Source organism: Meriones unguiculatus, chromosome 3 (assembly GCF_030254825.1).
Source record: "Meriones unguiculatus strain TT.TT164.6M chromosome 3, Bangor_MerUng_6.1, whole genome shotgun sequence".
Classification (NCBI taxonomy): domain Eukaryota; kingdom Metazoa; phylum Chordata; class Mammalia; order Rodentia; family Muridae; genus Meriones; species Meriones unguiculatus.
The window spans coordinates 165,755,350-165,777,577 of NC_083351.1; the positions used below are offsets into that span (position 1 = coordinate 165,755,350).

The 22,228-nt window shown below is 41.1% G+C and overlaps 1 protein-coding gene across 3 annotated transcripts; it reads right to left on the reverse strand.

The window, feature by feature from the left end:
• Nucleotides 1–437: 437 nt before the first annotated feature.
• Nup54 (nucleoporin 54) lies at nt 438–19,266 on the reverse strand. Of its 3 annotated transcripts, none has more exons than XM_021649886.2 (13): nt 19,063–19,266; nt 18,305–18,466; nt 15,294–15,377; nt 15,062–15,208; nt 12,825–13,045; nt 10,623–10,810; nt 9,459–9,655; nt 8,199–8,253; nt 7,532–7,625; nt 4,500–4,607; nt 2,571–2,690; nt 2,195–2,305; nt 438–1,213 (listed from the first exon to the last, which is right to left on the reverse strand). In XM_021649886.2, exons 1-13 carry the CDS (start codon nt 19,127–19,129, stop codon nt 1,085–1,087), a joined length of 1,683 nt encoding a protein of 560 aa, XP_021505561.1. In that variant the 5' UTR covers nt 19,130–19,266; the 3' UTR covers nt 438–1,084. The 3 variants fall into 3 exon arrangements, with proteins under 3 accessions (XP_021505561.1, XP_021505560.1, XP_021505562.1); XM_021649885.2 differs by having other exon boundaries at nt 12,825–13,051; nt 19,063–19,265; XM_021649887.2 differs by lacking the exon at nt 18,305–18,466 and having other exon boundaries at nt 12,825–13,051; nt 19,063–19,264.
• Nucleotides 19,267–22,228: the final 2,962 nt, after the last annotated feature.

Consider the following 22,228-nt stretch of genomic DNA (forward strand, 5'->3'; position numbering starts at 1 on the left):
GGCCACAAACTCAGCAGCAGCAGCAACTACAGAATCCTAGCAGTCAACCTGGAACGTTTTAGTCTGTTCTTTGCAGTGTAGCCTCTTCTGCACCAGCAGGATTCTAGACACACAGCACTTTTCTCCCCACCCCCATGTTAGGACAGCAGCAAGATTCACAGTGCTATCCCTCATAACATCCCTCAGTGTAAGCCAAATGTAGTTACAGCATTTGGAGAGGTGCCAACAACCCACAGCCCAGGTACATTTTGTAGGCAGAAGCTGTACTGAAAATTGGTGGACTATGGAAGAATCACATTATGTTGCTGAACTCAGCCATTGTTTTCAGATGCTAATATATAAGGGAATTCTTCATCCTGTAAGATGACTTTCATTTGTTACACCCTAGTCAAAATATGTCAGCACCGACAAGTCCTCAAATAAAACATCAGACAGGATTACATAAAAGTACAAATTAACAATTTATTTTAAGGATTTCAGTTTTAGAAATAAAGTTTAAAAAAAAGCTTGCAAAAATGGTGATTTTGTTATAGTCTAATTGGTTAGGTATTTTCTGTAAGTTCCAAATAAGTAAAATAATATAAAAATATATATTTCAAGTCTTCATAGAACAAAAAGGAAAACCACGCAAATCACTGAATACTTTGGGATTTTCTTTACTCCCCACAGATACAGACGCCAGTGTGTCTACACTCTGAAGCAGGTCTCACAGCCACGCGGCTAGAGTTTATTCTGTTACGTGGGAAGCAGCTAGGTTTCGTTTTGGGCTATGGAAAAGAGAATGGAGACTAATCATTACACACTGTGACTATGCTTCACACTGTTGTAAAATGTACAACAGCACATATACTTTGGGTAATTGTGTACTTTTTAAAAAGTAAAGCTTTTCGATATAATTTTTTCAAAGATTCTCTTTGAAGAGCTTTGTGGTGACCATTTCAGGTTTAATGTACAGTAATTTCCCAGGAACCTCAAACATCCCAGCAAGGAAAAGGATCCTTCTCCCGCCCATGTGGTTGTCGTAAAGAAGGCCTGATTAGCAGGAAGATGCATTTTATAAACCTCGGGAGAAGGTTGTAAACGGTCAGCTAAAGACACCGCCTCTGCTATGGATGGTTTCATTCAATCCGTGTTCTACCAGTTTTATATCTTCTAGGTCATCTTTTATGATGCTAATTAAGTGGCTAAGGCCTTCCTGTTGTTGTTTCAAATGCTAGAATAAATTAAAGAAAATAAAATGTGAGTGTATTTTTCTGTTAAACTACAAGCTACATACAATACAGTACTTAGCAACTAAAAAACAAGCATTAACAGCTATGACCAGAAGTACAAGATACACCCTAAAACCAGGTAAAACCAAAAAAAAGTATGCACCAACAGTATCTTTTGTGCTGGGGCTTGAGCCCAGGGCTGCATTGCATAGTAGGCAAGCACTCTACCAACTGAGCCACACCCCTAGTGCCAGTTTTTCAATTTAATGTAGACAGAGATCATTCTAGACCGTGACAAAATACAGCTGAGAGGACTTGGAGGAAGCCTGAGATTTACGTCTCCACTGCCCCGAGTCCTGCCACTGCCTATACTTTGGCACTTGTGTTATCTAGATATATTCTGTGGGGAGGCTCTTTGCTGTGGCATGACACTACGTGGACAGTTTTAGTGTACAGAGATGTACACTTTCCATCATTAGGCATCTGTCACTGTGTCAGAAGGGGAACCACACAGTACTTGTCCTTGTGTGGCGGCATATGCCAAGGTCTACCCATGTTGAACCTTTTGAGGAGGGAGGACGACTCCACTCTGTATACATGCACACAGGTGTATAAACGTCCTGCAGACGCCTGCTTTCAACTTCCTGGGGTATGTAGAAGTAGGTAGAACTGGCTGGATGTGGTGGCAGGTGCCTTAAAGCTGGCAGAGCTTTCAAGTGGCAGAGGCAGACAGACTCTGAATGTAAGACCAACCTAGTCTACACAGCAAATTCCAGGACAACCAGAATTACACAGTGAGACCCTGTCTCAGAAACAAACAGGACGTACAACTGCCAGATGACAGGTTAAGTCTACTTTTAATTTTTTGAGGAAGCAATGTTTTTGTATTTTCTGTGCGAAGGTTACAGTTTTTTAACATGCAGCAGTATTTCAGCTGCTGAGTAGCCATCCTGACTGAGGTAAAGTTGCAAACAGTTACCTACCTGCTTGATTTCTCTTAACAGGTCTGCATCTATGTAATACCTTTCTTCCGATTTCACAGCTCCAAAGTGATTCTGCATCCTGATCTGAGACATCAGCTCATTCAGTCGACCCTAAAAAATGAGTCAGAAACAAGTGCTAACAATCACAGCCACTCCTAAAGATGATGGCTGCTTTTGAAAAGACGGCTTCAAAACCTCCGTTAAAACTCCCAGTTCCATGACTGAGAATTTTAGGAAGTTTTAATTAATGCCAACAAATGCTTAAGCTTAAGACACACAGCTCTACCCAGAAGTCCTGTGCAACAGGATGACCACCTGACACTTCTGTACAGAGCACCTCAGGCAGCCTCTGCTGGACAGACTTAGAAGCGCTTACTTTGAACTGAGTAGGTGCGTTCAGTTCACCCTGAATAGTATCTAGCTGAACCCGCAACTGTTCTTCATCAGCCTGGATGGCATAGCCACTCTTCCTCTGAATTTCCTGTTTGATTAGGACCTAAAAAAATAAAATAAAGACATCAGTACTATCTAGTAGAACACTTAAAAATCAATTATGGACTTGCTGTTAAAAACTGAGAACTAATCCAGGGGGTGCTTTGAAATACTCGCACTAGGGGCTGGAGAGATGGCTCAGAGGTTAAGAGCACTGGCTGCTCTTCCAGAGGTCCTGAGTTCAATTCCCAGCAACCACATGGTGGCTCACAACCACCTATATGAGATCTGGTGCCCTCTTCTGGTATGCAGTTGTATATGCAGGCAGAACACTATATTCATAATAAAATAAATCTTAAAAAAAAAAAAAAAAAGAAATACTCGCACTTGGAAGTCTAAGGCAGGAGAACCACAAATCTGAGGTCAGCCTGAGGAACAAGGGGTTCCATGAGATCCTGCCTCAAACAATACAAACTCTAGACATTAAAAAAAAAAAAAAGCAGAAAAACAAAGACAAGTTCTTTATGCTTACTCTTGAATAAAGTGCCTTTACATGTCTGCTATCTTAGATTTTCTCATCAAAAGTGTCTTTATATAAACATAGTAACGCAGCTAAAATCAATGCTGTTTATAAATTTACTTTTTTTTTTTTAAATGCAAAGACTACTACAAAAAGATAAAGATAATTTGTTTTGGGACAAGGTCTCATGCAGCCCAAGATGGATGCAAACTTGATTTGCAGATGAGCTTGGATTCCTGGTGCTCTTGCCCATCTCAAACGCGCTAGGCATGCACGCTGCATTCACACTTCGTGTCTGCTCGAGTGTCCAGCCTTTTGGTCAAGTGGGCATCTCTGCAATCTCCACACCACACATGTAGCCAACATGAGTACAAAGGTGAGCAGCTGCTGAGAGGCGAGGGGATTCTCTGGAGGATGATAAAACCATCCTCAAACTGGGCAGACTCGTGGAGGGTGTATCGCTTAAGTGCGTTAATATGTGGAATGTGAATTTTATCTCAGTGAAATTGTTCAAAGACGAAGAAAAAGGAAGCCATCAATATTTTCCCTCAGTTTAGAAAGATTAAGTAACAAGAATTAGTTTTTTTATTAGGTAGACAAAATTTAACAATGAAATCAGCTACACTTGGGAGTTTCCTGTGTGGGCTTTGGTAGCTCTCTCTCCTGCTTTCTGGGCACTTAGCAGATTCTTTACTTTGCTGCACATCACTTTTGGTAATTTTTATTGTTAGGAAATCATCTATCTAGGGTTCAAATCTGAAAAATGCATACTGTCTAGGCCTCTGTGTGTGGCGGTGTTTCTCACTGCTTTGGGTATCAATCTCTGGCTGAGATGGTTATCCATTTTGGTAGCTGTCCACAGGAAGAGCTTTTCAGTCCTTTCCACAGGTCTCCCTTACAGCTTGCAAACTTAGCTTGGTATTTCTATAATTTCTTAACAATGAGCTCATCATATTTTTATTTGGTATTATTTGGCTTGTGTCCCTTCAAATTTGATATGTGGTACTTGTTTTCATGACAATTTATGATTTCAGGTTTTACTGCTATCTCATTCTGTTTGTTAAACTGGCAATTGGTTTTCATCATCAATACACGGTCACATTCCTGTTCCTGCCACTCAAAATGGTTTCTACTTTATGAAACCAATCTGATTTTATACCTTCCCTTGTACCAAAATTGTTTTGTCACCCTGTCACTAAAATACAAACTTTAGAAATATTTCTACCCTCATCTCCCACCTGTGGGATCTTTCCTGCAACTTCTGAGTCTTTTTCCTATTTAAAAGATATTCCTTATTTGGCCCATATTTCACATATAACATATTAAAAACACTGGCAGAATCCCAGTTATTACCTGTAAAGTTCTGTGGGAGAGATCCATGAGTTTCCTCTTGTACTGTGCTATTTTGGCCATAGTTGTAGTCTGGTTCTTTTGTAGTTCACTAATATCTTCAGATATGATCTGTTGGAAGAAACGTCTGAAGATAAATCAAGTAGGACACAACAGCTATTTAACAGGCACACTCACGTGGCCAAGCCTAATTCCGATATAACACTGTGACCCATCTCTCAAAACATAACTCTTTAACTCTTCATTTTATTACTTTAAAATTTTCTTTTTCTTTGTATATATGTGTGTGTGTGTCTGTGTGTCTGTACGTACATGTGTGTATAGATGCATTTGATGTGGTTTGAATAAGTATGGCCCCCAGACTCATGTGTGCAAATGCTTGGCCCATGGGGAGGGGCACTATTAGGAGGAGTGGCCTTGTTGAAGTAGGTGTGGTCTTGTTGGAGGAAGTGTGTCACTGTGGGGCAGGTTCTGAGGTCTCCTATGGTCAAGCTACACCCAGTGTGGAACGCAGTCTCCTGCTGCCTGCAGATCAAGATGTAGACCCATCAGCTCCTTCTCTGGCACCATGTCTGCCTAGACATTGTCATGCTTCCCATCATGATGACAATGGACTAAACCTCTGAAAATGTAAAGCAGCCCCAATTAAATGTTTTCCTTTGTAAGAGTTGACGTGGTCCTGGTGTCTCTACACTGCAGTGAAACCGTAATCAGGACATTAGAGTCAAGAGAGGGTACTGGATCCCCTAGAGGTGGAGTTGCAGGCAGTTGTGAGCTGCCTGATGTGGCTACTAGGACACCAACCCAGGTCCCCTGTCGCAGCCCGTGCTCTTAACTGCTGAGCCGTTACTTAGTCCCATAATTCTGTATTTTACGTTTCCTTATATGTCCAAAAACTAAAAAAGTACTACGCAAAGATTCTTTAGAGCTTTAAGATATTTAGTGATGAGGCAAGATACTATAAAAACATCATTTCAGAAATAAGGGACTTTAAATACTGTTTCTGGAATAGAACCAACAGCCAGGTGTGAGTGGTAAACATTTAGGTCTGTAACAAGATGTGGAGTGCTGGGTTTAGGCTTCACAGATGGTTACTCTGAAGTTGGAAGGGCTAAGAAGACAAGTCTAGTTCATAGAGTGGCATGAACTACCTAGAGGGGATAATGAGAATGCAGAGAAAAAGGAATGATAAAAATTCTAAAAGTGAATACATTTGCTTGTCTCTGGCTACTGATGTTTTCTATCTGGCCTAGAATCCTACTTTGCCCTATGCTACCTTAATCTTAACAGGGAAGGTTCAATTTGTGTGTGCACACATGTGTTCTTTGAGTACAATGATCATGCTTGTGTAGAAGCCAGAGGACAACCTCAAGTGTGGTCTTTTTTTTTTCCCCCAGAGCCTCAGAGACCTGCTTATTTCTGCCTCCCTCACATTGAGGCTACACGCGTGGCTTTTTCATGTGGGTTCTGGGGACTGAAATCAGGTCAAGAGCTCAGCACTTTAACAATGGCGCTACTGTCTAGCCCAAAAAACCAGGTTACAATCTCTATTCTACAGGAAGGCATTTCAATCAGGCTTAATTCTACAATTGTCTCTGTCACAATTCATTTCTATGCCACTGAAGTGTTAAAAGAAAGGACAAAAAGGTTGGACAAGCTATTTTAGTACGCCCACCTGTGTAGATCACCTGTGTTTGGGTGGGCAACAGGGACACACTGGGGAACTGAACCTAAGGCCCAGCATATGGGACACAGCACTCTACCACTGAGCTACCCCATCAGCCCTTCTCACTTTTTGAGACAAGATCTACATTGCCTAGGACTTGCAATCTTTCTGCCCAAGCCTCCCGAGTAGCTGAGATTACAGGACTGTACCACCAACCATGGCTTTATTACTTTTTATCGAAATGCCAGGACATTGTGAAAGGACAAAGCACAAAATTAGGTTGCTGTGTTTATCATCCACATTTATTAAAAATCTGGGAATCAGCCCAGAAAGAATGTGTAATTTTTAAAGAGAATATCTACAAAGTAGTTTAAAGGAAGAGATGGCCTCAATATTAAAGGACACACCATATTGAAGGATGAATTGACTTAATAGTAAGATTCACCATTGAACTGCTACAGACACCTATAATCTCAGCACTTGGGAGGTAGAGGCAGGGGATTCAGAAGTTCAAGGTCATTCTTGGCTACATAGTGAGTTTGAAGCTAACATTCATTCTACAGGTAATACTTATGAATTCAGAGTGTGTGCAGCCTAACATAATAAAGTGTGTGGAAATTATGCCATAAGAGAAATCATGCTGGAATTCTGAACAAAGAAATGTTGAAAAGGAAAACTAATTTAAGTGTAAATATTTGTAGGGTTTTCACAGGAAGCAGTGACTACTATGCATACAGAAATATCGGATCAGTGTAAAAGGAGAACTTCATTCACAGAACTGGGTGACAACTAAATGGATCACTTTATAATCAGTAGGCTCGCTCCTGTCTAATGAAATCAAAACTGCATGTAGAGAATATGGAGGTATCTGCAATCAGAACGCCTGAACTGAGCTAGATTTTGTTTGATTTTAGAAGTTAATCAGGGTTGGTCCTGCTTGGATTAATTTTTTTTAAAGGTGACTTTGAGTAAATCTAGGCTATAAATCTAAACTCATAAAATGTCAAATCAAACTTATGGGACTGAAGAGTTAGTTCAGAGGTTAAGAGCACTGGTGCTCTTCCAGAGGACTCTGGCTCAATTGCACACTCACACCGGTCTTTAATTCCAGCTCCAGGGTATCTGAAGTCCTCTCCTGGCTCCCAAGGGTACTGCCCAATATGTGGGGTATAGAGGTCTACGTAGGGAAAACTCATGCACATAAAATTAACCGTATATGAAGGGGTACTACCACAGACAAAGAGGTGCACAAAACCGTTACCGCTGCTTTGCAGTGTACTAGTTCCCTATAAGAAGTAATAGCACACATGCTGGAAATCTCTTTTTTCTTTTTCACTCTCAGGATACAGAACGAAATGTGAATTCTTACATCTAATCTGGTCTGATGCTGCTTAGTCATCTGATCCTGAACCTTCAGTCTTCGAAGCAGTTCTTTGAAACCCACCATTGGTACAGGAATTAATCTGAAATGCAAGGTCACTTTTCAGAACTTATTACTAAAGCCAACGAGCTATATTTCATAACAGACCTCATGAAGTTTTACAGTGACTTCAGATGCACAGCATTGAGATCAAGAGTTATTAGCACATTATTTTATTCAACCTCCCTAATTTACAAATGAGGAAGTATAATTCAGTCAAAAGCTTGCATTACAGGGGGATGGAGAGATGGCTCAGAAGCTAAGAGCACTGGCTGCTCTTCCAGAGGTCATGAGTTCAATTCCCAGCAACCACATGGTGGATCGCACCATCTATAATGAACTCTTCTGGAGTTCAGGTGTACATGCAGATAGACATTGTATACATAATAAATAAATCTTAAAAAAAAAAAAACTTGCGTTCTAAATGCAAATGTAATAGGTGACTAGGATTCAGATTTCTCCGGCCCTACCTCATTTCACTTTATCATGCTACCTTTACCATGGTAGAACTGTTTTAAAAAGCAATTAATGCTTTTAATTAATACAATGAGAGCCCACATTTGATCGCTTCCTTTCTGGTATAGTTGTGCATAGAATAAGATGGTGATACACTTACTTTTCAGAATCTGGGTTATCCACCTTGGCCTGTTCCCAAATAATAGGATCAACACCTACCACAAACAAAAATATTTTTTTTTAACAAATATAATTTTCTGTTTATATTTGTATGGGAAATGCTTTCTAAAAATTAAGAGTTCAGAAGCCATTATTTAAAAACTGATCACAGCAAAAATTTTAGATGTACAGATTGAAAGGAAGTATCTGCAACAGATATAGTATGATACCTTGAGAATCTAACAAACAAAACTCACCACAAATCGAATAGGAAATGAGCAGAGGACATAAAAAGGCTATTCACAAACAAGTATGAAAAGATATTCAAAACATGGTCATCAGGAAAATTCGGGACTAAATATCCTTTAACTACTGTGTTGCCACCAGAGGTGAGAAGAGAGGAACAATCCATTATGATTATAAACATATTGGTGGAAATTCCTTTGAAGGGCAAGTTGATAATATATCTAACAAACGTACAGTGATTCAAATCTCACCAGCAAAATTTTATTCTCACAGGCTTTGCAGTGAGGGGGAGTAAGTGTCACTACGTTGCCTAGGCTAGCTCTCAATTCCCTATGCAGTCTATGTTGTGCCTCAAACTCATGATCTTCTGCACGACATCTCCCAGAGGCTGATAGCACGGCTACAGAGACTTTATTCTAACAAGCTATGTGTTCCATGATAAATTTCCACCAATATTAACTGTTGCTTAGTTTGGAATGGTGAATGCAAAGAAATACACTGAATTTGAGAAAAGTAAGGTGTATATATCTGTAGAATTCTATATAGTGTTTAAGTAGAATAAAATTCATCTTCATGTACTGACATGAAAATACTAAGACAGACTGCATGCGAAAAGGCAGGCTGCAGCAATGCACAGTGCAGGCCCTTTTCTGTTACACACACGTATGCTTCCACTTAGCATTCAGACAGATCGGCAGAGCCCACTGCCTCTGGGGGAAGGGAGCTGCACTAGCATTACCAGTCTGCTTAGTTAGGACAGCCAGACTTTGTTTTAAGTGAAAACACTTCAAGTTTTACTTAAGTATTCAGTTAAAACAAAGAATAAAAACCTACAACATTTCAAGTGAATTACCTACATGCAGATGGATTACTAATCATTTTTATCACTTCCCCCAAATTTCTGATAAACATATTAGCTATATAATTTAAAATTACACCTGACTTAAAACACAAATATTCAAGAATACGTTCTACAGAAGCACTATAACCCACTCGCCCTGTCTCCAGCGCATACCAGCAGGAGGGTGCTGTAGGAGCTGTTTGATCTGAGCAGGAGACAGTTCTGTTCTGGTCATAGAAAGGGTCACCCCGAGCTGCTGCAGCTGTGTTTTAATATTGGCTTGTTCAAAGTGGGCAAACAATGTTGTCGCTGGAACTCTTCTCGAGGTGCCATTGGGAGAGCGCTCAACAACATAAATGACAACTTCTGTCCTGGAGGAAAACGACCCATTTATATCACACTGACTATATAACCCACAGCCACAAATACCAACACCACCTATTGTTTGAAAAGACTGCTGGCTGAAGTCGGAAGTAGATTTTACGAGAGAAAAGAGCAATTTTGTTGGTTTGTTTTTTAAAAATCTTGAAAGTAAAGCTTATAAGTGTTAACACTCTTGTAGAGCAACTTAAATGACAAAAGCCAAGATGAGGTAGGTAAATAAGACAGAATTTATTTTCTGAAGATGTGCTCAGCCGTGTAGTTCTACACCAAATACCTATGTCCCCACCCTGTCCCCCCAGAACCTTTGCTCTCATGGCTCTGCCATAACATATGGGCTGCTTGTTGTAACCAAGACCCAAGAAGTACAACCTGAGTTTGTCACTGGATAGTTCTGGCAACAATAATGGTATAATTCATTTAACCTCAATTACCCAACAGCATCTTGCAACCCCGAAGACAATGACAGAAGGGCATGGGGACTAGAGCAATCGCACTGTCCTCAAATGAGCAGAGAAATCAGGCTGGACCTGGGGCAACAGGTCTGTAACTCCGGGAAGAGGCAGGAAAAGCACGCCAAGTACAAGGCTAACCTGGGCTACAGGGCCATTTCTGGATATCCAGCTCTACACAGACTGTCTCAAACCCACCAAAAAACAACCTCAACAAAAAATAAACCAGAACAAAAAAATCAGAAAGAGCCAGTTACCAAAACGTCCCCATAACACCTTCTGGCATTCACTGCATGCAGCTCAGGGGTCCCTGCTGCTCCTGAATGACAGTCTACAAATTAGCATCGAAGGGAAGAAATCCACAATAACAAAAACCAAAACAAACAAAAAACCTTTTAAACATTCCTATAAATACATAATTATCACCAACTTAAAACAACATTCTGCTGAGATTTGTGTTTCAGCAGCAACAAAACTGGAACAAGCCGCAAGTCTGTATACTTACTGATCATCTGGCAGTGTCTTAATGCCCTCCACGTTGACAGTAAGCGTCTGGTTTCCTCCCAAAACTTTATGCAATGATTCTACCAACTGCTGCTGTTGGCTTCTAATATCTGTTTCTTTTTTGTTGAAAACTAAAACCACTAGCCCATCTTCATCTTTATTATTGGGCATACAACTATAACCTACAGCCTATGAAATAAACAAGATAACATATCAAATGTTTATATAGATTTTACACCAAATGTTTAATAGATCACTCAGCATCTGCTAAAATGATGGAAATGGTAACAAGGGAAATGATTCTCCCACCATTCTGTGCCTGAGAATATCAAGTATTATAAACAAAAACTTTATTTCCCAAGGGTAAAAAAAAGAATGAAATTAAAATTTCTTCTCCAATATGGTAACTGAAGAATTTTCTCTGAATGATTTTAACATTCATTTATTTTGGAAGTTTCTGATATACTGAAACAACTCTGCCACAAATACAACTGCAGAAGTGATGGACTGAATGTACTTAATTATTTCACTAGAGACCTGACTCATGAATCTTGAATTAAATTTTAAAGAAACACTTTACAAAGAAAATATATTTACTGTACAGTAACACTGTCCAGTTACTACTGATACAAAGAATGTTATGATTTCATAACAAAACTTGATGAAACAGGTTTTTAGTGTACTATTAAATGAGTAAGAGATTACATAATATTAATATGAGAAATTACACATTGCTAAAACAGCTTATCTGGGAGCTTTTGTCCTGTTACCACTTACATGTAACTTTTAGAGAAGTATTTAAGCTCATTCATGTGCACATTATTCATTGTACTTTGTATGTTCCATAGTAACCTTTAAGAAAAAACATCTAAACTGATACTTCAACCTATGTTTACTACTATGTATCTATTGCTAAACAACAATATTAAAAATGTCAACTAATGCACGCAGATGACAGAGAAATGAAATAACCCTAGCGTGCAAGGTGTACTAAACTATAACGTGCTCCAAATTCTGAAACTTTCTGGTGTCATTATGATATTCCGAGTAAAAATAATCCCACACCTGACCTTGTATGATGGGTCACAGTACTTACGTACACTAAAAATATTGTATGAAATGACCTTTAGGCTATGTGTTCAAGCGGCATGAGACATAACGATATCTCATTATATACACAGATATTCCCAAATCTGCAAAGTCTAAATAAAATCTGCAACATTTCTCTGGTCCTGTGGTGCTGCCGTAAACTTCAGTGGCAGAGCATGTGACTAGCATGCAGAGGTACTGGGTTTGAGTCCCAAGCACCAACACCCACCAAAAATAAATAAATAAATAAATAAATAAATAAATAAATAAATAAGTATGGTGAAATGAAGTATAAACGGTTAAGTACAAGCGTACTTGAACACTTTCACCAGACTACCTGAAGTGAAATGCCAGTGAGATGATTGTTCGGTGGACAGCTTCTTTGTATGCAGAATAAAGAAAATGGCCATTATCGTGTTATTGCCTTTGGCATCCAGCTACAGTAACAATAACAGGAGAATCCTGGGCACTGCCTGGGAGGCACTCCTGACCAGTGTTATAGGAACAGAACCTAAGTCTAGTAACCTTTAAGGTGACAGGCAGATCACGTCCCCTCTTCTGTTTGTTGTTTTTACATTTATTTAGGAGGGGCATGTCACAGCACACATGGAGGTCAGAGGACAACTTTCTGGAGTCAGGCTCCCCCTACCACGTTTGGGGAGAGTCAACCTCAGGCCATCAGGCTTGGTGGCAAGGACCTTCTCTCACTGTGTCATCTGCTGGCCCTAAGGTTTTTGAGAGAGGGTCTAATGTGGCCTGGCCACAACCTGCTCTGTAGCTGAGCGTGACTGACACGTGTTCCTCCTATATCCACCCCTGAGAGCTGAGATTCGGGCTACACCACCACAGCCAGCTTACCATGTTCCTCTTTGCCAGCACCTTCTTTCTTAGTCCTATTCTGGTCTCTGTGATCACTCTGAACCACAGATAGTACTTTTTAAAAAGTCACTTTAACTTTATAATTTTTGTAATTTTAAAACAAAAAGCATGATCACACCATTCTTGAGAAATACTAAAAAAACCAAGCAAACACTTTTTAATGTCATTTTAATGTAAAAGTTACTATCTCTTTTATATTCACTCTTTAAATGAAGATTAAAGACATAACTGATACCTTAAATCGGCAAAAGGGATTTTCCTGTGTAAACTCCACTGGAGGAATGTTATTGTTGAAATATCCTTTCCCTGTTCCCCAGAAAGCCTGCAGCTGGTTCCACTTTGCCAAAATGGCATCTCTCTCATCTCCCAATAACGTTGGAGCAGAAAGAGCACTGGCAGTATTGATCAGCTGGTTGGACTGGGCAGGAGCTTGTGTAGGCTGACTGAAAAGACCACCTAAAGCTTAAAAAGAAAAAACAAAACAAAACAAACAAACAAAAAAACAAGCCCAGAAAACTTAGACCCAAGGTATGGTGAGCAAAATAACGTTCCCTTCCCAGCTGTTTACGTTCTAACTTATGGGTTGGATTTATATGTTATCTTACATATGGGCAAGAGCGTTGCCAGGATAGGAAAGAACTGAGGTAAACAACAAGTGTCGGTTGTCCAGAAAAACTCTGAAAATGTCAGAGGATTGGACTGGAAATGGCTGAAAGGCACACTCTATGGGAAAGAGTGTGTGGATGCTTGCTTAGTGAGTTCAGAATAACAACTGAGATGCTGTCATGTGTCCAGTAGAAGGGACCCCTATGAAGTACAGGGAAGAGGGCATGGCTAACACAGATGCTACAATAACCCAAACAGATGGCATAGTTAGAAAAAAAGGCCAGACTGCTGAAAAACGGCCAGAGCCAGCAGACATGGAGATCAGATGCCTCAGAGATGGTGCAGCTGACAGCATCTCAGACAAGCAGGACTTTAAAACAACAGTAACACAATCCAAAGTTTCTCTGTAAGTTATATCTGAGAGGGTTAAACAGCATGTTCCACCATGTGTAGTACTTCACATCTATAATAACAGACCTTGAGAACAGGCAGGACGATAGTGAGACTGTGCCTCAAAAGGGAAAGAGAAAACAAAAAGTGTGTTCAGGGACTAGCCAGATTTCACTTAAGAGCTGAGAATGTTTGGTGAAGAGCAAAGACCCAGGAGCACTAACTATTACTAGAATAGATTAAATGGGAATTAGGAAGCAAGCATTTAGGAAACATTAGCCAAGCCCTAAAATGCAGAACGTAGTATGTAACTGTCAATAAGGACCAAAAGAGTAAATAAAGTGTTAGGTCTTCAATTGTGATGCAGACAAGGGCTGGGGAAGCGGGCTGGAGGGATAAGCAGCTGCCATGGGAGCATAACGACTTGAGGACTTAAGGATGCAGCAGCGCACACTGGCGAGCACAGTGCTGGGAGGGAGACTGGGGGACCCCGGGAACCAGCTGGCCACCAGGTCTAACCACATCAGCATCTCCAGCTCCAGTGAGAGAATGCTTAAGGAACATAACAAGGTCAGTTGTATTACCAGACATTCAAAAAAGCCAGACCCACACAGGTGAAGTGATGTTCTCTTTACAGATGAATCCCAACAAACAGATGGAAGAATCTAGATGACCAACACTACTTCTTAACCTCTAATAAATTAACCGAGCTAAGAAATAATTACCAGTGGCTGCCAGGGTCATTACAAAAATGAATATTTAGATAGTATACATCTCTTGATAAAGGGTATCCTATGACATAGTCTTACAAATAAAAAAATGAACTATCTATATAAATAAGCCCCTAGATCCCACTCAACAATTAGGAGATAGAGATGACAAAGACTATGTTAAAACTATACAAGATTGACCAGTAATTTGAAAGACAAAGATCCCATTTCTTCCATGAATTGATAATATAAAAGGGAGCCTACAGAGATCTAAGAATGGCAAAGCTAAGAGTTAATGTTCACATACTTGAGTGATAGATCTACAATGGAAAGATTGTAAAAGATGGGACAACAGTCCATCCAAAGATGCAGTCCCTGTAAGGAAAACATGGAGTGTGCTCAGGATCTGCCGGGAATGACAAGGTGGGTGCGCCATATATAATTAATATATATCAATGTATGTATTAACACGTTAGCATTACATTAATATTTTACAATAATATTAATATATAATCTAATAAGCTATACTCATAGAGTTCTCCACTTGTATTATACTTTCAGAAATAACAAAACTAAAAGGTATGACCTCAGATACAGGAACCTTACAGTCCTAATCATGTCTTTTCCCTAATTCCTATCACCCATAAGTCTGAAAAGTAGCCTTTGGAATTCTCTACAATATATTTATAGTCCTTAACACTAAGTCTGTACTTGAAGCAAGAGCACTACAAGCAAGTTTTACAGCTGAGGATGAAGTCCTACTTACTAGGCTGCTGTTGTGTCTGCTGCGTATTAAATCCTCCAAATCCAAGTCCGGTTCCCAGACCAGTGCCTAAACCAGTGCCAGTTCCCGTCGACGTGCCAAAACCAGTACCAAAGCCAAAACCTTTGTTCTGAGTGCCACCGAGGAGGCCTTTCAATGAAAAATCAGAATTGAGTGCCATGTTTTTAAATTCCACTCTGCTTACATCTCCAGGTGATGCCCAGCAGCCTCTTACCGGTGCTGCCTGTGTTTGTTGGGGCGGAAAAGCTGAACGCAGAGCCTGATGTTGTGGTGGTTGTTCCAAATCCTCCAAACCCACCTGGTTGAAAATGATAAAAATAAAAGTCCTTTTGTGCACACAGAGGGAATTTAGTCTTCAAACTGTTTCGTAAGTACTTGCTAAATATAAAGGACATATTGATCCAAAATTTTTCAACAATTTTTAAAAAATCCTACATTAATAATCAGAAAGTCAATGCACTGCAAGAAATAAATGACCAAGTATTTGAAACAGAAAGAACACAATGCAATACATATTCTTTTAACTAAATGGGTAACATGACTGAAGAAATAATTAAGACTTTTGCCATAACTCTGAAATCATATGTACTTTTAGAATAACTATTACAAAGTCAGTGTCCATATAATTTACACCAATACAATTAATGAGACTTAGTATCTACTGACAGTGGGTCCTTAAACGTGCAGATTCCCAGCCTCTTGGTGCAGATTCCAGCAGACTACTATAGAAACGTGTAACAGTGTCATCATTCCCATCTCCCCTTCCCCAGCAAAACTAGGAACCCTGTATTCTTTGTATAACGCCTGTGAGGGTTTGCAGAGCTAGGGAACAGATGCATGGCTAGGTAAGCTCCTTACCCAGAACTGTCACTATAGCCCATCCACAGTCTTTTCACAAACTCCTAGTTCAACTTTCTTGTTTTGCAATGGATTCAACTGTTTAAAAAGTAGTGCTAAGCATATGATGGCAGCAGATGGCTTTGCCAGCTTGCAACCTTAATTTTCATCAATTAAATTTCATCCACATAAGCTCACATTTCTCCTTGGTCTGTGTGAAGCAAGTTCAAAGGAAACATACCAACAGGCTTACCTCTGTAAAACAAGAATGTCTTTCTTGAAGGAGGTGAAGGAAAAAAAACAAAACAAAACAGTGGAGGAGTGGCCAGGAAGGAAGCCAAGGCTGCCATGGCCTCTGCATCACATTGTGGCAACCTGACAGACTTTACTTTTAACTACGTCTAGAAAGAAAATTAACTTAACATCTAACAATATATGAGTAGAATGAAATGCCAACGCAATTTTTAAAAAAGAAGTGGTCACCTAGTTAAAAATAGGCTGTCAGAGACTTTCAAAACATGTAAACCATTAATGCTGGGTTATACACCAAGTTTTCTGAGATTCTAACTTGAACCTCATGTATTGATTGTAAGACAGCCTCATCAAGATGGGTGTAGTAGTGTATGCCTGTAATCCCATCAAAGGAGATGCTAAGCAAGAGGATTACAACTTTTAAATGAGCCTGAACTACACAGTGATATGTAACGCAAAGAAAAAAAATTTAAACTAGTTTCACCCAATTTTGTGGTGCTGGGTATCAAATCCAGGAGCCTGCACACATGAGGCAAGCAAGTGCCTTACCACTACGGTATACACTAAATCCCTTAACAATACAATACAGATTTGGAAAAGTATTGAATAGGCTATTGCACATATGTAACTTACAGATTCTACTGCAATACTGCCAGTTAAACATCTCGATGAAACACCTAAAATAAGTACGGTCTTTAGTACCCTTTTAACTTCCTACTTTCAAAGAATCGCTATGGTCTCCAAATTAGCTATATAGCAAAAAGACTAGTCAGTATCTTGTCATGTTTCAAATTACCAAAAATGCTTTATTAGTAGTAGAGACTTGCATGGATACAAAACCCATAACTTTTAAAGTTCTTTGCAGAAAGCTAAGTTAATTAACATATTTGAAAGCAATCAAAACACAGTTATGTTTGTACAACTTAAAATTCAACAGTGACGACTTAAATGGACATGAAATCAAGCAAATACAAACAGGTTTATTTACTGCTGTTGAACTATGTGGGTTCCTTTATTCTGAAACATAAATTTCAAAATAAGGTTGTTTTGCCCACTGCCAATTTTAAGCAAACTAGGAAAAGTAAACACACCAAGGGCAGTGATACGTAACCGCTTCTATTCTATCTTAATGAGTCACTTTATCTTTGGAATTTTCAAGTATTTTTTACGTCACTTTCAACTCAAGAGGATACAGTGACGTAAACAATACAGACTCAAGTTAATGGACAAAAATACCTGACTTCCCAAGTAATTTTAGAAGGTAATATTTACCAAATGCATATAATTGGCATGGGCAGAAGTGGCATAACATAGACTATGGACGATAAATTCATATACGAGCAGCTGAGGAGCAAGACTTTTCTAAGGGTCATTTTATGTTGAGCTCACATAGCCTACTTTAAATTGGGACATATACATTCATTATATTTGTGTTCTAAAATTTTTTTAAATGGTCTTCAAACAACCCACATTTTTAAAAAAATAATCTTCATAATTCTCTTAGTGAATGCAAGGATGTCGAGCCTACTTTTTAGAACTCAATGTCATGTGGTAAATTAAACTGCTCGTCGAGAATTTCTCAATAAATCCAGCAGAGAATCATAGATTCTTTCTACAATTGCATATCTCATGGAAATACATCCTAATGTGTTGAATCGATGGAAGAAAAACATCGTTATACAGACGGAAACAAGACAGGTCACTGCTGTTCGTATAAGACTTGTTTCTCTTGGAAACACAAGGACAGTAAGATGAAATCCCGATGAAATATGTATTAAAAAAATGGAAATGACTGCAGGAGTCCAAGAATCCCAGGGAAATGCTGAGCTTATACTTCAGCTAACAACTTGAGAGACGTTTTATTCAAAATAAATTCCATTCCAAATTCTTATCATTTTGAAGCTGTATGATTAAATGAAAACCCACAAACGAACATTCTAACTTTCAAGGATTTCCAAAAACCCACATCTTTTAAGACAGTCAAAACTTGATATATACTTGATTTGACCTTAGGAAATGAACCCCTTCCCTTATTAGACTAGACAGGCGCCATTTCCCCCCAACTCTAGGAACAGCGGAACATTCTTGGACTCCAGCCCCCAACACTCGTTACACACATGACCCCGAGTTATCTACCTGCACTCGCCAGACTGTTACCAAAATTGAACGGAGTCGCCGAGGTGGTAGAAACACCGAAATTCCCAATATTAAAGTTCACTGCAGGATTAGCAGTTAAGCCGAAACCCCCAAAATTAAACCCACTGGCGGTGGAGTTGGCAGTCTCAAGCCCACCAAATCCTGATAGACGTGGAGGCAGAGAAACAAAAATTTGAAAAGGTGAGAGGAGGGGAAGAGAAAAGGAAAAGAAAGCAAGATAAGAATTACAAGAATCAGCAATAGGTTTCGCAGCGTGAACACACCTGGCCGGCGCCGGATGGGGTTAAGAAAGCCGAGGAGCTGGGGACAGACAGAAGGAGCAAAGGCCACCGGGGGCCGGGACCGAGCATCCCCCCGGGACAGGGAGGGGACAGAGGGAGCTGCGAGCGGCCAGGCTCCAAGCCTTTACCCCTCTGTGCCCAGGCGGAAAAGGGGACGTGAGTCCCCGGCTGGGAGAGGGGCGTAGCCCCCGGCCAATCCCGGGCTGACTCCCCGATGGCGGGAAGCGACGCTGCGGCCGGGCCACGCGGGATGCGTGCGCCGTGCGAGCCCCAGGCCGAGCCTGAGCATCCCGCGGCCCTCCCGCCTCCTCCTCCGCCGCCCAACCTTTTCACATGCCCCCAAGCCGTCCCGCGTGCCAGGGCAACCCCGGGACCCCCAGCCGGACGGTATCGGACCTAGGGGGCGGGCCCGAGGCTACCGTTCCCTGGAGGAAGAAGGTCCTGGGGCTGACTCACCCGCTGGTGCCGCGGTGGCTGCAGAGGTGCCAGAGGTGCCCGAAGGAGCCCCGAAATTGAAAGCCATGTTGCGGGAGCAGCGCTTAGGAGGACCCGGGCTCCCGCGGCGCGACGCTCAGTGCGCTCCGCTCTCCCTTCCGACTAGGAAACGTCAGGCCGTAACCATTAGTTCCTCCTCCTTCCTGGCCTAAGCGGACGAGGAAGGAACCGACGAGCATGGGGTGGGTGGAGAGTAGAACGGGAACGCCTCCGTCCCGCTCACTTCCGGGGGTGTGTTGTAGCGTCACGCGGCGTGGGGCGTCACAACAAAGGGGAGATGATAGGAAGCTGGGCGTGGAGCGAGGCCTGCCGCCCCGTAGGAGCCTCGTTGACGAGGTGACCGGCTGCGGACACTGCGTGCACTAGGGCGTGAAGGGGCTGCCTTTCCCGCTGAGGAGTGGGGAAATGGGATGAGGAGTGATGGGAAGATGATGGGAATGGTAATAGCATGTGTCTTGACTATGTGGCACGAACTCTAGCAGTCTAGTTTTTGCACGGCTTAGAGGGCTGCCCCGAACGAAGCAACTGAACCCTCTTAACTGCTGAAGTCTCTGCCCTACAACGTACTTTCTGGGGGACATTTAATCCTCGACCCCACAGAGAAGATTCTGTCATTGACTAATTTGCGCAGAGGAGATGGGAGGAACGAGCATTAGCGTTGCAAAACAGCGTCCCCACAGTCATTTCGCTGGTACATTCTGGAGTCTAGTTTGGAACAAGGTTTTTCTCTACGTAGCTCCAGTTCTTTTTTTCTTAAAAAAAAAAAATATTCATTGTACGTGGTACTGTGTTACATCGGAACGCTTTCATACAAATATATATTGTATTCTGGACACATACGCCTACTCTTAATTTTTTTTCTTCTTTCCAACCTTCTCATTAATCTCCTTTGTCCCCTAGCAGTTTCATTTCAATTTCCATGCCGTACATATGATTTTATGTATGTATTTAAACCTAGAAATCATAAATGAGAAAAACGTTTGTCCTGCGCCTGATTTAATCCACTTACTACGATTATCACCTGTCATATCCTTTTGTGTGTGTGTGTGCAAATGACATAATTTCATTCCTTACGGTTGAAAATTCCTCTGTGGATATATACTACCTTTTCTTATAGATTTCTCTGTTGCTGGGCAGCTAGGTTTGTTGATGATTGTGACTTGTGCTGCAGTAGACACTGATGAGTGTGTGCCTCTGTTACAGGCTAACGTGGAGCCCTTACAATTATAGCTGGGTGTCGTGGTAGATGAAGTTATAGTTTTTTTGAGGAACCTCTTTGCCACAATTTTAATGTGTGTGTCGGGGTGTGTGTGTGTGTGTGTGCATATCTGCACCTGCATGTGGAGGCCAGAGATTGACGTGGGTATTTTTCTTTTTTTTTTTTTTTTTTTGAGACAAGGTCTCACATGAATCTAGAGCTCATCAATTTGTCAAGAGTGGCTAGCCAGCAAGCCCCAGGGGATTCCTCACCCTGCCTGCCCAGCATTATGGTTATGGGTGAATGCCACTGTGCTCAGCATTTGTTTGTTTGATTTTTAAATAGGGCTGATGAAGATTGAGCTCACACCCTCAGGCTTGCACAGCAAGCACCTACTGACTGAGTTCCCTCTCCAGCCCCACTTAAAAAATAAAACAACAACAAAAAACCGCCATTACATCTTGTTTCCCTATAGCTTATGGTCAGGTTTTCATACATTCTTGATAGCGGTAAGAGGTTTTAGACCAAAGATTGTTATATCAGAATTTAATCTTTAAAAACAAGCATGTTTGTGCTTTCCTGTAGTCTTAGCGTCCAGAAGGCATGGGTAGGAGGATTGAGTTGGAGGCCAGCCTAGGACACGCAGTGGGAGTATCTCAATTTTAATTTGTGTGCAAACGTGGTGTGTGCATGTTTACCTTCCTCTGCAGATGTGCATGCTGGCGCATGTATGGGGCGGGGGGGGGGGGGGCTACAGAGATCCGTGTTTTCCTCTATTCCTCTCGACTTTAGTCCCTTGATACAGCATCTGCCATGGAACCTGGAGCGTGTGGCTTTTCCGTCGGTAGGTCCCAGGGATCCTCCAGACGGTGTGCCGGTCAGCACTATTGTTGTTAAACATACAAGGCTTTTCACGTGAGGATCCAACCCCATAGCATCTGCTCTACTGCTTCAGACCCAAGGACAGAAGGATACTCCCTGGTTCCTGCTTGAGTAGATGGGTGTGTGGTGGGCTGCTGTCTACTCCCTGCATGCTAAAGAAGCCCACTGCACCACTGTTTCTCTGTAGAACTGCTTTAACTTTAAATATGTTGGCAGAAATGAAACACTCCATGAAAGAGTTGGCATGTAATGGTTAAGATGTCACCAAGTAAAACATAAAAAAGCAAAGAACTCTCCCAGAAAGTGCAAGTATGGACCCCACAGCTTATGTCAACTCTCTCCGTTCATTCTTTATTCCATAGATAGCAAGGGTCTTCCTAAACAAACCTAGCGTCTCTTTCACCTTCTCAGGACACTTCTCTACCCACACAGAATGTACATTAGTAGTTGCCAGGGCTAATGGTGGGAAGAGGGAGTGTTAGCGTAGACTTCACTGAGCTGATGAAAATGTACAGTTCAGTCAGTCATTGCACTCTGCATGTCAGATGAGTAAACCTTACAGTGCCTGGAGTGTATCTTCCAGGTGTTTAAAATCTTTTCTGTTTGATAAAGAAGAAATGTAGTGATTCCTGAAGTGAGACTTTTATCTTCTGTTACATCTATGTACATGTCTCTATACTCTGTATTTTGTGGTGCTCAGTCTATGCTATATGTTAAATACTGTTCAGAGGCATATGCTTTAATCCTTTATTGGTCTTTTGAATATACCTTCTGGACTTTTATAATCCTACATTTGGGACACTTGGGCTCAGTATGGTATGATCCAATGCGTCTCTATATACCTTTGGGTAAGAAGTCAGTATGAGGAGCTTCCCTTGTGACACACGCAGCTGAGATTGGGTTTTGTTTCCTAGAAAGGACAATATAATAGTGCCCAAGTTCCTTCACAAAAAACAGTTTGTAACACTAACCAGGACACCTTGTGATGGCTCTGGCTCTACTGACTTCAGGAGAAAGGTGTAACGGGATGGGAAATGTTAATGGTAA